Source organism: Staurois parvus, unplaced genomic scaffold (genome assembly GCF_062004578.1).
Source record: "Staurois parvus isolate SC_StPar_1 unplaced genomic scaffold, SC_StPar_1.0 ptg000918l, whole genome shotgun sequence".
Taxonomy (NCBI): domain Eukaryota; kingdom Metazoa; phylum Chordata; class Amphibia; order Anura; family Ranidae; genus Staurois; species Staurois parvus.
This window is the reverse complement of record NW_028318714.1, coordinates 196,972-211,500: the sequence shown is the minus strand read 5'-3', so window position 1 is coordinate 211,500 and position 14,529 is coordinate 196,972. Positions and strand designations below refer to the sequence as shown.

The following is a 14,529-nucleotide window of genomic DNA, read 5'->3' as shown; positions in this document are numbered from 1 at the left end:
GATTTTCACATGAAAATCGGCTGTTTCTGTGACCCACTAATGGCGCGAAATTCGAACAAAAATTCTTAGAAAAGATTTTCTAAAGAAAATTCTTTCAGAATTCGACCCGTGTATGGCCGGCTTTACTTCAACTTGTTCAATTAAACTTTGACAATAAAGCCTGCAAGCTGATTGGTTACCACGCACAGCTGCACCAGATTTTGGGTGCACCAGTTTTAGTTAGGCTCCATGCATGCTTATGCAACTTGTCATGCGATTTTGGGGTCCATGAAAAATCACCCCCCTCCAGGGGCGGAATGACAACTCATGGGGCCCCCGGGCAATAGGGAATCATGGGGCCCCTGTGTCCTTGCCCAAACTCAAAAAAGCCTATGAAAAAGGTACCAGGGGCCCCCTACTGACCCTGGGCTCTCGGGCAGTGCCCGAGTTTCCAAATGGTCAGTCCGCCCCTGCCCCCCACCATGTTACCTAATGGGTACCATTCATATCTGTGCGACTTCAAGTCACAGCGACATCTAAGTGGTTCCTGCATTACTTAGGTCCTACTTTCAGGCGACTTAAGGGCCATAGACTTCATATAAACCCTCTAAAGTCGCATGAAAGTCTCACCTGAATGTTGTACATGTGACTTGTGTGCAACTTTGTAGCAGAAACAGTTATCTTCTGTCAAAGCCAAAGTCGCATCAAAGTTGCACTCAACCAAAGTCACATTAAAGTTGCAATGAACATCGCATGATTTTGAAATCTCCCCCCAAGTGTCTAACCAATGGAAATGTTGGGTTTGTCACTCTTGATCTTAGTAAATAGACTCCATAGATTGTTGCATTCCGCTGCTGCATCCGCCAGCCCTTCATAATGTCAACTCCATATCAGGAGCGGACTGACCATTAGAGCACTCCAGCATTGCCCGAGGGCCCAGGGTCAGTAGGGGGCCCCATGAGATGCCCCTGGTACCTTTTATAGGCTTTTTTTTGTGTGTTTTGAGTGTGGTCAAGGATACAGGGGCCCCATGATCTCCTATTGCCCAGGGGCCCCATGAGTTGTCAGTCCTCCCCTGCTCCATATATACCCCATCATGAGTGATCTTGAGGTCCTACGGCTAATGAAGAACTACAAGTCCCAGAACAAACACTCTTAACGCATGCTGCACCAGTCCTCGGTATTTATGACATGGGTCTTGTCTCACCATAACGCTGGTCACTCGAAGCGAACGCATCTATTGACCTTATGGGTAAACTGCAGACCAACGCACCAGAAATGCATCATGGAGAATTTTTGCCTGCTGCTTCAGAAATTAATTTCTTTATTTTTGTGCATTTTTTTAAAAAGCAGCTCAATGTATTATATTGTGTCTGCTGGGATGTGATGTTCAAGTCACAGAAGAAGATGCAGAGCAGCCAGAAAATGACTACAGACAGCCCTGCTGCGCCCTCATGTGGCTCTTCTAAATACTGCAATGGAAGGGTCAGATTTGCACCTTCAACTGCTGTGGTCTAGAGCAGGGGTGTCAAACTCCATTTCATCACGGGCCGTATCAGCATTATGGTTGCCCTCAAAGGGCCAGTTCTATCTGTAAGACTAGATGTCCAGAGCACCCCACCATCCATTACATCAGATGTCAAGAATCCCACACCCTGCCTAACATCACCGGGCACCCCCTTTGTGGGCAAAGCTAGGAAACAGAAAGTGCAGGGTCTGGAGGAGGACCAGAGGAGGAGTGGAGTCAGTTACCAGAGCCTGCTGAGTGCTGAGACCAGGGGAGGCAGAGATGAGGGGGTGCTGCAGCTGCACTGAGGGGGTGCTGCAGCTGCACTGAGGGGGTGCTGCAGCTGCACTGAGAGGTGCAGGATTTGGCAGAGGAGTCCTATTCTCCTCTCTGCTACTGACTAATGAGACAAGGTGGGGGTGGAGACAAGAGGGTACCTGCAGGAGAGGTGCAAGGGCCACATGAAATGGCCTGGAGGGCCGGATTTGGCTCGCGGGCCTTGTGTTTGACACCTGTGCTCTAGAGAGTCAGGTATTTTCTAGCTGTTGGAAACCACAAAATTTTACTTCTTCCATAAGATAAACCACTTATGTAAAAATCACGGCCCTCACCATACGGTTCTCCATAAGACCATTTGGGGGCGTGACCTTTGACCCCCAAGGTACAATTACAGAGACTTAAAGGCAAGTGAGCAATTACGGGCAGCACATTGGCTAAATGGTTAGCACTTCTGCCTGGCAGTACTCGGGTCGTTGGTTCAAATACCAACCATGGCACCACCTGCCTGGAGTTTGCATGTTCTCTCTGTGCCTGCGTGGGTTTGCTCCGGGTACTCCGGTTTCCTCCCACACTCCAAAGACATGCTGATAGGTTAATTGGATCCTGTCTAAATTGTCCCTAGTATGTGTATGTATGAATGTGAGTTAGGGACCTTAGATTGTACACCCCTTGAGGGTTAGGGACTGATGTGAATGTACAATATATATATATGTAAAGCGCGTAGTAAATTGATGGCGCTATATAAGTACCTGTAATAAATAATTAGCCAGATTCCATCTTCAGGGATTTCCTTCCAGAGTAACTTTATGCATTTTAATGTCAATATAGAAAATATTAAAAATGTGATCATCAAACACGACAGTCGTAGTGATGGTAATGGCCCTATAAAGAGGAATATTGAAAAGGAAGGAAATACAATATGGAGGTCGGCGGTTCCCCTGGAATCTCAATGGCGGCCCTGTGGGGTCAGAACAGGACACAAAAGAAAGACAAGGCACCACACAGGTATTTATTGGACATTTATTTCCATTAGGAAATACTAAATACATTCTACAGGTCAACACGGCTTGACAGCGACATCCAAAATGAGACCAAATACATTTAAAGCAGTGACAGAACCGTCTGATCTGCCTTGGTTTAAAGGGCATGTCCTGGACCACAACTCATTATTTTCCCTTTACCCATAACTAGTGCTGCTGGCTGTTATATCCTGCCTTGGATGATATTTTTTGGCTTTCACTGACAATATGCAATGGGGGAGATTCACTAAAACTGGTGCACACAAAATCTGTGCATAGTGACCAATCAGCTTCTAAGGCTGGCCACACATTATACAATTTCTTACAATTTTCTGCCCAATTTCCTTTAGATTTACCTTCAACTATGTAGTGCAAGGGCCCACCTAATTGGATACTATTGAAAGTGTTGTTTAACCCCTTCCTGTCCGGACACTTTCACCCCCTTCCTGTCCAGGGCAATTTTCAGCTTTCAGCGCTATCACACTTTGAATGACAATTGCGCGGTCATGCAACACTGTACCCATATGCATTTTTTTGAGACAGATAAAGCTTTATTTTGGTGGTATTTATTCACCGCTGGGATTTTTATTTTTTTTGCTATGTAAATTAAAATGTCCAAAAATTTTGAAAAAAAGTGTTTTTCTTATAACATTTTGCAAATAAATAATATTTCATCATAAATCTTGGCCAAAATGTATTCTGTTATATTTTTAGTAAAAAAAAAAAATAACCCAAATTAGTTTATAACCAAAAATTATAATTTTTAAACATTTCTTTTACATTTTTTTAATTTTTTTATATTATTATCATTTATTTATTTACATACTGTCACCCTAGCAGTACAGTGTCACCATGGTGACACTGTACTACTTGTGGGAGGTGATAAAGATTTTTTTTTTTACACTGATTGCTTTCACACCCATAAAGAATATAAAAGCAATCATTTCTCCTCTCTAGCTGCCTTCCTGCAGCCATTGAGAAATACTGTGTGAGCTGTGATTGGCCACAGCTTGTCACATGGTACAAGGCTGTTGTGAATGGCCTTGTACCATGTGACTTCTGTGATCATTCACAAATTTCACACATAGTAAGCAATGATGTCAGAAGTGGCATCTTGCTTACTACTCTGCATGTGATCACTGATTGGCTAATCAGTGATCACATGATCGGGACCTCACACGGAGGTCCTGTCTGACGATTGGTGTTTCACTGTGTCCTGAGGACACAGCGGGCACCGGATCACGGTGCTGCACGCTCCCAGGGAGCACACACAAGCAGGGGGCCGGGAAAGCCGTTTATAAACAGCCACCTGACCCTGCACTGCCACCGTTTGGCCGTTTATATACAACGGCCGGATGGGAAGTGGTTAAGTTTGATCTCATATTACATTGTTTTTGGTAAATCTAAAGCACAATTCTCAAGAAAATTGTATAATGTATGGCCAGCCTAAGTTCAGCTTGTTCAGTTAAGCTTTGATAATAAAATCTGGAAGCTGATTGGTTACTATGCACAGTTTTAGTAAATCCCTTCCACAGCTTGCTGGACATCATGTCTGTCTGAAGACTCCAACAGATCTGATAAGAAGTTGTGTCTCACCCCCAGGTTCACACCTATGCAGCCGTGAGGGCTGCGTTTTGCTCGGGTACGAGAGCCCATTCATTTGAATGGACTCCTGTGCCCGGGACACGCAGGGAAAGAAGTCCCTGCACTTCTTTGGAAAACACAGCCCGCACAGGACCCTCGGTTCGCAGTACGGTTGCGTTTCCCAGTGTGGGCAACGTGCCATTAGAACTAATGGCGCCCGCCCGCGGGTCCACAATTCTCTGTGCAGGTGGTGCGGCTGCACGGATTTTTGTGCGGATCCAAAGCAGCACCATCCGTAAAGATTTGAACCTAGGGTCAGGCCCCTTTCACATGCGTAGACCGATGGGATCCACCTGTCTGTTTTTCAGGCAGACCCGATCCATCCATCCATAGACTTCTATGAACCGGCGGGTGTCAGTAGACAACTGACACCTGTCGGCATCCGATCCGATCCTGTATGTCAAATACAGACGGATGGATCGGATCAAATGACAATCGGGTTGAAACAGACAGGCGGTGCGTTTCCATCCAACCATCCCATTCAAATCAGTGGGCTGTGTCTGCTCTGAGTGGACAGAGACCTGTCATCCGCCTGCTCAGCGCAGAGATTCCCCCACTGAGCAGGCGGATCATGCTGACGGATCCGCCCCGTTTGAAAGGGGCCTTCAGCTGGCTGTACACAGTTAGAAAATCAAAAAAAAAAAAAGGATGGATTTATAAATACCTATTGAATGTGCATGCGATAATGCCATCATTGTATCAAAATATTTCCCCCAATTGTTGAAATATTATTGATCGTTCACAAAATAAATGGGGAATTTTTTGTCCATCGGTGGAAATGATTTCAAGGTTTTTTGACCTTTGCGAACCTTCCCACTCGCCAACTATATTTAGATTGTAAGCTCCACGAGCCGGGCCCTCCTATTCCTTCTGTACTGAAATGTATTGTAATTGCATTGTCTCCAGTTATATTGTACAGCGCTGCAAAAACTGTTGGCGCTATATAAATCCTGTATTATAATAATAATAATATATTTAAAAGAAAGATCTTTCTTTTCTTTGCTTGCACGTCCAGGGTTACATTTTAACACGTGCATGCGCTGTAGAATTTCTCAAACTGTTTTCAATCGATCCCACTACTAATGTTTAGAAAATTTTTCATTTTTGCTCAAAAAATCCGACATCTAAAATCCACTTTGCATTTCGATAACCAAAATGAGCCCACTAACATTTTGAAAGTCGAACGATCGAGCGCATCAAACACATTATCAAGTGATTGTCTAAGGCTACGTTCACACTAACATTGTGTGCAGGCGGCACAGAGGCGTTTGGGAAGCTTTTTTACCACTTCCCAAACGCCTCTGCCAATTCTGCACATTACAGCACATGGTGCAGTTCTAACGGGAGCGTTTGCGTCGCGGCAAAACGGACGCCTCTGGTCGAGTCAGGAGGTGTTGAAGCCTCCTATTCTCGTCTATGGTACCGCTCCGCAAATGCCCGGCTGGCGTTTGCGGTGCGGTTGCGACGCGGTTGCGGGGCGTTTGCGGAGCGGTAACACCACTCAAACTGCATTATAGGCGTTTGTGGGGCGTTATTAACGCTCGGCAAATGCCTAGCAACCACCGCTAAACCGCGCATGCGGCGTTTGTGGAACGTTTGCCAAGCGTTAAAAAACGCTGTGCAAACGCCGGACCAACGCTTGCCAAACGCTATAGGGGCGTTTGGCAAGCGTTGGTAAAACAGCCAAGTGTGAACGAGCCCTAACTGTGTATGGCCAGCATTACTCTGAGTTGATTGACTGCTTGTCTGTACTGATAGGTGTCATAGGAAGATATGCCCACTCATCACTAGCGAGGCCACGAGGCCAGGGGCAGACTGACAACTCATGGGGCCCCCGGGAAATAGGGGATCATGGGGCCCCTGTGTCCTCACAAACACTCAAACCACATACAAAAAATCCTATGAATGGTACTAGGGGCTTTTCATGGGGCCCCCTACTGACCCTGGGCCCTCGGGCAGTGCCCTAGTGCCCAAATGGTCAGTCCGCCCCTGCAGGAGGCTTAACACTAGGGGTGCAAATATTCAGTTTAATGTACTCTCTTTGGCAATAACCCCAAGTAAACACTTCCCAGACCTGTACGAACCAGAAAATTGAAGCTTCTGCATTTATAAACTTTAATGTCACACATATGTACTATGCCATCCATCATGAAAACATTGCGAGTGTCTTCAGCAAGCTAAGAGGTACCAATAAATACCCCCCTCCCCTTCCCCATCCCTTGCCTATGCTATGTGCCTAGTGAACTAATGAACTTTTCGGTTTGGTGGTTTCTGGTCACACATCCTACTGTGACATGTCGGGGCTCGTTTGCACCTACCAATCCCAGCAGAAGGTATACCAGCAGCTATAGAGGAGCATGTTGGGAGCAGCAAGACTCGAGACCTCAATGACAAAAATACTGCTTTTACTACATATGCTGGTCTGACAAAGAAGGATGCCACCTCATGGAATACACATTATGTGCATCTCATCGCCGTGTTCTGTTCTTATTCTACGCTGGACACAACCAACTGAAAGAAACAGTAATGGTCAGTTAATGAGGAATTCATAATACACATTGTAAACTGTATCATTTCTAAGGCAACATATGATATAGTACTGGCAAAAGTAATGGTTCTACCGACGTCTAATTGCCATCTGTGATCCGGCTATGCTCTATGCCCATGCCACCAGCCTATATGGCAGCACCTATATCCTCACCTCACCTCACCCCCTCGGTCTCCGCCCAAATCACACACCTACTGAGCGACATATCAGACTGGATGTCGCTCCAATTCCTTAAACTGAACCTCTCCAAAACCGAGTTTCTTGTCTTCCCCCCAGCCCAGACACCACCCCCCATTGACTTCTCCGTCACATCCAACAACGCCACCATCAAACCCGCCCCACAGGCCAGAGTACTTTGTGTCATTCTGGACTCCAACCTATCCTTCCAGCCCCAAGTCCAATCTTTAACAAACTCGTGCAGACTCCACCTCCGCAACATCGCCAAAATCCGCACGTTCCTAACCCCAGAAACCACTAAATAGCTCATCCACTCCCTCATCATATCACGACTCAATTACTGCAACTCCCTCCTCACTGGCCTGCCTCGCCGCTGGCTATCCCCGCTTCAGCCGATCCTGAATACGGCTGCCAGACTCATTCACCTTTCCAACCGCTCCGTTTCCGCCACCCCCCTCTGCCAATCCCAAGGACTCATCTTTCTCCAAAAGAGCCTCTGGCTGATTGAAGATGACACTTCTGTAATATATACAGTGCAGCGCTAATGAAATAATATATACATATGAATGCCTGAGATTCGGCGTTAAACACATAAATATAATAAGACCATAAATTATAAAGTCCAGTAGCAGTATGAAATTGTATATAAAAGTTCTATAGTGCTCTTTACGAAATTGTAATAAAGTGGCTATGGCATCACCCCTTTTGACAATGTACTAGGTGTACGAAACACGTCAAGGAGGAGCCACACACGCCTGTGACGTCACGCCACCAGATCACGGAGGTCCGGTGGCCACACAACTACCCAGCTGGTTAGTGATCTTAGCGGTTTCCGCTGCACGCTATCTACATGATATTTACCTATTGGCAAAGGCTTATTGAATTTTAAATGTGTGTTTGCTATTTTAGATTTCATAATTTTGATCCATTAATAAAATATTTACTATTTTGACATACTACACTATGGAAACTATTTTTTGCTCCACACCGACCATCTAACTCCCCAGGATCCATTGGTGACCATCCCTAAGGCCCAGAGGAGAGTGATTTAATTGCTGACCCCTACCGCAGCCCACACCTTTAGAGGCGTCATCCTACTGCCCATTTGTGACTGAAAGCCCACCTACTGCGAGCTGCACCTTTCCAGGACAGAGGGGACCTCTGGTTTTGATTACTGCGCTTATTAATTGCGCATCTGGTGAGTGCGCAATTTTATCATTTCCTGCGCGACACTGTTTTTGTGCCTTATTGGGATTATTAGAGTCACTTTCTTTATTACAATTGCGTAAAGAGCACTATAGAACTTAAATTTATGCGTTTAACGCCGAATCTCAGGCATTCATATGTATATATTATTTCATTAGCGCTGCACTGTATGTTTTACAATTTTTTAGAGGGTTTTAAGGTTTCCTTTTAGTGGATTTGCTGCTTCTATTCCATTTTAGCGCTCGCTGAATTACACTTTTATACTTCTGTAATATAGATCACCCCACTCCATCTAGTGCCTGGCAGCCCATAGTATGTTAAACATTTCTCTAACCCAGAGTCAGCAGTTGGGCACTGGAGTGACCATGGTAGGCCACAAAGTGTCGGCTAGTACCATTCGTGATGGCCCATATACTTTGCTATGTAATCATATGGTTATAATGTTACTAACTCCTAACATACATACATAACTGATTACCTAGAACTGACCAAGATTAACAAGAAATGTTGTTTATCCAGCTCAGAAATAGCCCTGGAGATGTGACTGCCTATAAGTTCTTTCATAAATCCATTGCTGAAGACCTCGGCTGTGTGTAGAAGTAACTCTAATTGCTGAGCCACTTGACGTGCTAGACTGCTTCCTCTCTGATCCATTAGACCACGGGTGTCAAACTGGTGGCCCTCCAGCTGTTGCCAAACTACAAGTCCCATGAGGCATTGCAAGATTGACAGTTACAAGCATGACTCCCAAAGGCAGAGGCATGGTGAGACTTGTAGTTTCGCAACAGCTGGAGGGCCGCCAGTTTGACACCCCTGCATTAGACAATTTTGTCCTGTTCCGTGTTTCTTGCGAACCTTGAACTTTTTGCTCCCCCCATGAACTTCCTATTAAAACCATGCCTTTGCACTTCTTGCAATATCTCATCACTTCTGAAGCCATCCATATCTTTGCTACCACTCGTTTCTGACCTTTGGCTTGTTCCTCGACTTACTTATGCTTGATCCCAACCTATGCTTCTGCTTAATTCCTTCCTGCTATATCTGCTACTGCACCCTGGCTTGTTCACCTCCTGGTGGTACAAACCTGAGGACGACAACCTAGTATTAACAGACAGCAAAACCCATCTCCACCATCAGGAGCTCTGGTGCTTAGACCTCCACACCTTGGGTGAGCACACATCATCTGTCAGGGTGACTTGCTTGTATGCCTATCCTTCTGGTCAGTGGAAGCCTCTCTACTGCTATAGCTACTGGACTCCAAGCGTGACTCCAGACCATGACAGTACAATATGGAGGAGACTTACCTTGGTGGTGATGGTCTCCCGAGTCTTCAGTCGTAGCTTATTAACCTGTGATTCAGCAATATCCGCTCTTTCTTCTGCCTCCTCCAGTTCATGTTGGACGCGGCGACACTTCGATAAGTTGGTGTTAGAGTGTTCCTCCTGGTCAAAGGGTAAGAAGATATTCAGTGTCAGCAATATATGAAATGTATCCTGGGAAATCTGAACTTTTTGAGGGGAACTTGGCCTCTACTACTATGAGTATTGGGTGTTTTTGTGACTTATTGCACTGTATTTCACACCCAGGACCCAACTGACATGGCACAGTTGAAGCAACTTCTATCATTCAGCAATGCTGTTCAGTAGCCACATGAATCTTCAGGGATTTTGTGTAATTACAGAATTTAGTAATAAAATGATTAAATTGTTTAAACCCCATCTAAGTGAGTGCACGGTAAGGGCCAGGTGTCCCACTCGAACTTACCGCCTCCTCAGTCTGCCTCTTGTAGGATTTCACTTTCATCTGCAGTTTGTCCACCAGATCTTGAAGTCTGAGATTATTCTTTCTGTCCTCTTCAGCCTGCCGTAAAAGATCAAGTTAACTGCTATATTCAAAAGGAAAAGTAACACAATCCCATTAGTATCAATATGTACCTGAAACGATAGCTCTTTGACACGCCTCTCATATTTACGAATACCTTTAATAACATCAGCACTCCTCTTCTGCTCCAGATCCAGCTCTGTCTCCAGTTCCCTCACCTGGAGCGATCAATTAAATAATAAATTTATGGGAAAACAGAACCAAATGAAAATGTTCACAGTTCTAATCTGTTGAATATGTTGTGGATTTAAAACTTTGAAAAGCATTTCTAAAGTTCTGCATGGCGTACATGAGTTCTTCTTGACATATGTGTAAACATATTTTTTATAAATTAGAGTAGAAGATAATGGAGCCCATTATTAGTGAGACTAGCAGGAAAGTCTTTGGCATATTGGTTAGGATAATGTAAGTAGCTAATAAAAAAAAAATACATTGAAAGGAAAGAGTTGTCTGGATCTCTGAAATGGATGTAGCAGCGTGTATATGTCTTCCTAAACTTAAGAAGGTTTGTATTGTTAATGCTATTTGAAGGTTGGGAAGACACTCACTCTGGCCTCCAATTTCTGGAGCTGCTTTTTCCCTCCTTTAAGTGCCAACTGCTCAGCTTCTTCTAGACGAAGCTGAAGGTCCTTCACAGTCTGATCCAAGTTCTTCTTCATCCTTTCCAGGTGAGAGCTGGTATCTTGCTCTTTCTTCAGCTCTTCTGCCATCATAGCAGCCTAGAAACCAGAAGACCTCAGAACTTCCACCATTTATAATCAAAGCAGTTATCCAATGTCTTGTTATATTATGTCTGTTAATAGTTCTTTTTGAGGTTCATGAACATTTATTGGTGAGTATTAGAATCAAACTCTTACATCAGTAATGGCCTTCTTGGCCTTTTCCTCAGCATTGCGAGCCTCCTTGGTGGTGTCCTCAATCTCTCCTTGAAGCTGTGACACATCACTCTCCAGTTTCTTCTTGGTGTTGATAAGACTTGTGTTCTATTGGAATAAGAAATGGATCAAATGAAGGATTCACTATCCAATATAACCCTAAACTGAACGACTAAGCCAAGCAACTGAAATTTGTGTGATATTTGGTACCCATGAGACCATCTTCCTATGTCTTTGTAGCTCCCAGTTAGTTTAAGGAATTGGTTTTGTTCTGCTGTAGCCTTTCATAAACATTTCAACACAGAGGAACTCTTGAAATAACTTTCCATTCTCAGGGAACCCCTGTTAAAAAATATATCTACAACTCATAATATATTAGCGTGATGGTTAGTGGGAAGAATGCTCCTTATACTTGTGGTCACTGGGAAGAAATACTCCCTTATGGATAGCTAAAAAAAATCAATGGTGTCAGTGGGAACTTATTTGAGAGGCAGAAATTGCTCAAGGAACCCCTAGCAACCCTGGTTGAGAAACCCTATTCTACTGTAGATCTGGCCTGTAGCTCACGACAAAAGCACTTACTTGCAGAGTTCTGCAGCTGGATATATTAGAAAATGTTTTCTGAGCTATGTAAGTCAGCAAAGCATTAAAATATTTGCTGGAATGTGGCAGATGGGGCCCTTGGTGGTTCTAACATGGTCTCAGCTCGAGTTATACTACCTGATTCAGCACGATGGTTGACTTGACTATAGCATACTAGATAAGCAGCAGCATGAAAAAAGTGCAATGCCGGTCTAGGTGCACATGGAATTGCCTCTTCTGGTGCTCTGCTGTAGGCTCTGCATTAAAATCTATATATCGGCCCCTCGTGGCTGAAGCTAGATTTACATTCTTATGAAACTCTGCATATAGCCACAAAACAAAGTTCCTTTTTTTATTCCGTTTTGGAGAAAACAGCCTTTTTGTTAAATAATATACACTCTTTATGGTTTCCCCATGTCTCTTTGAGTTAGCACATGTGAAAGAGGTGAAATATTAGGTGATGTGTGCTACTGCTACTACTCAGAATGTCATATATATCAATGGTGGAGTGGGGCAAAGACAGTACATCTTCCACCCACTTCCAGCTAGGTGAAAGCAGGTGTGGTCTGGGCTAATTTAATACTGAATTTGCATAATATTACCCCTCCCAGATTCAGAAATAGAGGGAGGATATATCATAGAGATGCTCCACCATTGTACACTGGAGGAAAATATTGGTTTTGAGAGATACAGTATGTATTTACAAAATTAAATTCTTCCTCTTAGTCCATTCAGCAGTTCTTTGTAATAAGGTTCATCACTCACCCCACGTCCTCTCTGTAGGCCTGCTGGCCCATGCTGTCCTGCCCTAAAATGAGTGTAGGTAGACACATTCCAGGTTTCCCCATGTCCTGTTTTTACTTCTAATCACAATCTGTTGTCTCAGCTATAGTACAATGCAATATTTTCTTTCCAGCCCAACCTGAGAATGCAGCAATTGGACACGTTCAGTGGCATCTAGAAGCTCTTGTTCCGCTATCTTCCTGGACCTCTCGGTCTGTTCTAGAGCTGCTCTCAACTCCTCGATTTCTGCCACCATCAAGTTATTTCTACGTTCAACTATGGCGAGCTGCTCCTTCAGATCTTCCTGTCCACGGAGAGCATCATCGAGGTGGATTTGAGTATCCTATGGAAGGAAGAGCAGACAGACTGGTTGCTTTATAGGTCACACTCCATGTTTAGTACTTCTGGCTCACTGATGGCTGAGAGAACTTTGATTACTTGCCTAAAGTTTTTTGGCTTTTGCAAGAGAAGGGGACTTGAAGACTTCTAAGCTTTGAGTATCAAAGATTTATGGATCAAAGTGTGTACACACTTATCTAGGATCTTAGATAGGATTCTAATCTGGCATTTGCTATTGTTAGATTAAAATGTACATGGCCTGTGCATTATAAATGTTTCCTGAAGTTACATTGAAGAGGATTGTGGTGATTAGCTGTAAGTAGCCACTTACTGTACGTGGTTTAAAATTATTTTAGGGCTTTGTGCTGGCAAAAAGATTTGCTGCCAGTCAATTTAGTCATTAAAACTGGAAAAGACAGCACATATTATGGGAGATTTGCACCTCTTTTATATATGTGTCCTTTACTAAGGAGAACTCAAGATTTTCTGTATCTTAAATCTGCATTTGGCCTGTGGCAGAAGAACATTTTGTGCTGGTCAGGTGTGTATGAACATTCCAGCCATGTGTTTGGTCAGTGAGCATCAGAAGGACAGAGAACTTTGTACTGTCAGACTCACCTTGTTTCCCTATCTGTTGTCTGGGCTCCAAACCCCACCACTTGAGGTATTGTTGGAGGTGAAAATAGACCTGTGAAACACTATTCTGCCCCATATGCTTGTGAACTTAGTCTATACTCATTGATCAAATCAAGTACCTTAAGTTGTCCTTGGACATTGCGCAAGTATTTCTGAGCTTCTGCAGCAATGCGGTTGGAGTGGCTCAGTTGTATCTCCATTTCATTAAGGTCACCTTCCATCTTCTTTTTGATTCGGATTGCCTCATTCCTGCTTCTTATCTCAGAGTCCAAGGCTGTCTGCATGGTTTCCATTGATCTCTGGTGGTTCCTCTTCAGCTGGTCAATCTCTTCATCTTTCTCAGCGATCTTTCTGTCAATGTCAGCTTTCACTTGTGTCAGTTCCAGCTGGATACGAAGGATCTTGGCCTCCTCATGCTCCAGTGTTGCCTGTAAGAGGGTAATTAGAAGGAACCAATAACAGTTAGATAGTAGAGATGATCAGATGGTTAGTCTGGTGCATATACAGGTTTTTGGGTATTTCATTAAAAAATTATACCTCAGCTTCTTCCAGAGATGCTTGCATTTCACTTTTCTCCATCTCCACCTGCTTTTTGGCTTTCTCCAGCTCATGGATAGTCTTCCCGCTGGTGGCCACTTGTTCTGTCAAGTCTGTGATCTCCTCTGAAACATAGCACAGACTAGTCAGGGGAAAGCTCACAAATGGGCAATGTGAAGAGATCACAAAAATCAACAGACCAGCAAAAGGGTGAAATCTAGTTATAGTGCTGTGTCCTACTTTATTAAATGTGAAAAATAATGTTTACCTTTTCATATTGCTAGTCTGTCACACAAATGTAGAAATGAAAAGTTCATCCAAAGATTACATAACACAATATTGCTGAACTAAAGCCAAGGAAGCTAGAAGTTTTCTGTGTTTCTGCATATTATACAAACAAAATGGAAGAAAATTTAAAAACATTTTTGAAGAAAAAGTTAAGCATCCTGGTTTTCGTTCTTGGCACATACAGTCATATAGCAGACCAGGGTCATGACTGCTAGAATCAGACTGAAGCAGTTCCCTTCCAGTTCTAGT

The 14,529-nt window shown here is 43.8% G+C and overlaps 1 protein-coding gene across 1 annotated transcript in view; it reads right to left on the bottom strand.

The window, feature by feature from the left end:
* Window positions 1-2,771: 2,771 nt before the first annotated feature.
* Window positions 2,772-14,529, bottom strand: part of LOC149442050 (myosin-3) — a 56,769-nt gene continuing 45,011 nt past the window's right edge. Inside the window, exons 33-41 of the mRNA XM_089656572.1 lie at window positions 13,993-14,117; window positions 13,575-13,883; window positions 12,620-12,823; window positions 11,098-11,223; window positions 10,789-10,959; window positions 10,294-10,398; window positions 10,124-10,219; window positions 9,664-9,801; window positions 2,772-6,939 (exon numbers count right to left, since the gene is read on the bottom strand). Of these exons, the coding sequence (XP_089512698.1) occupies window positions 6,916-6,939; window positions 9,664-9,801; window positions 10,124-10,219; window positions 10,294-10,398; window positions 10,789-10,959; window positions 11,098-11,223; window positions 12,620-12,823; window positions 13,575-13,883; window positions 13,993-14,117 (1,298 nt within the window). The 3' untranslated portion in view covers window positions 2,772-6,915. The remainder of the gene's footprint in view (window positions 6,940-9,663; window positions 9,802-10,123; window positions 10,220-10,293; window positions 10,399-10,788; window positions 10,960-11,097; window positions 11,224-12,619; window positions 12,824-13,574; window positions 13,884-13,992; window positions 14,118-14,529) is intronic.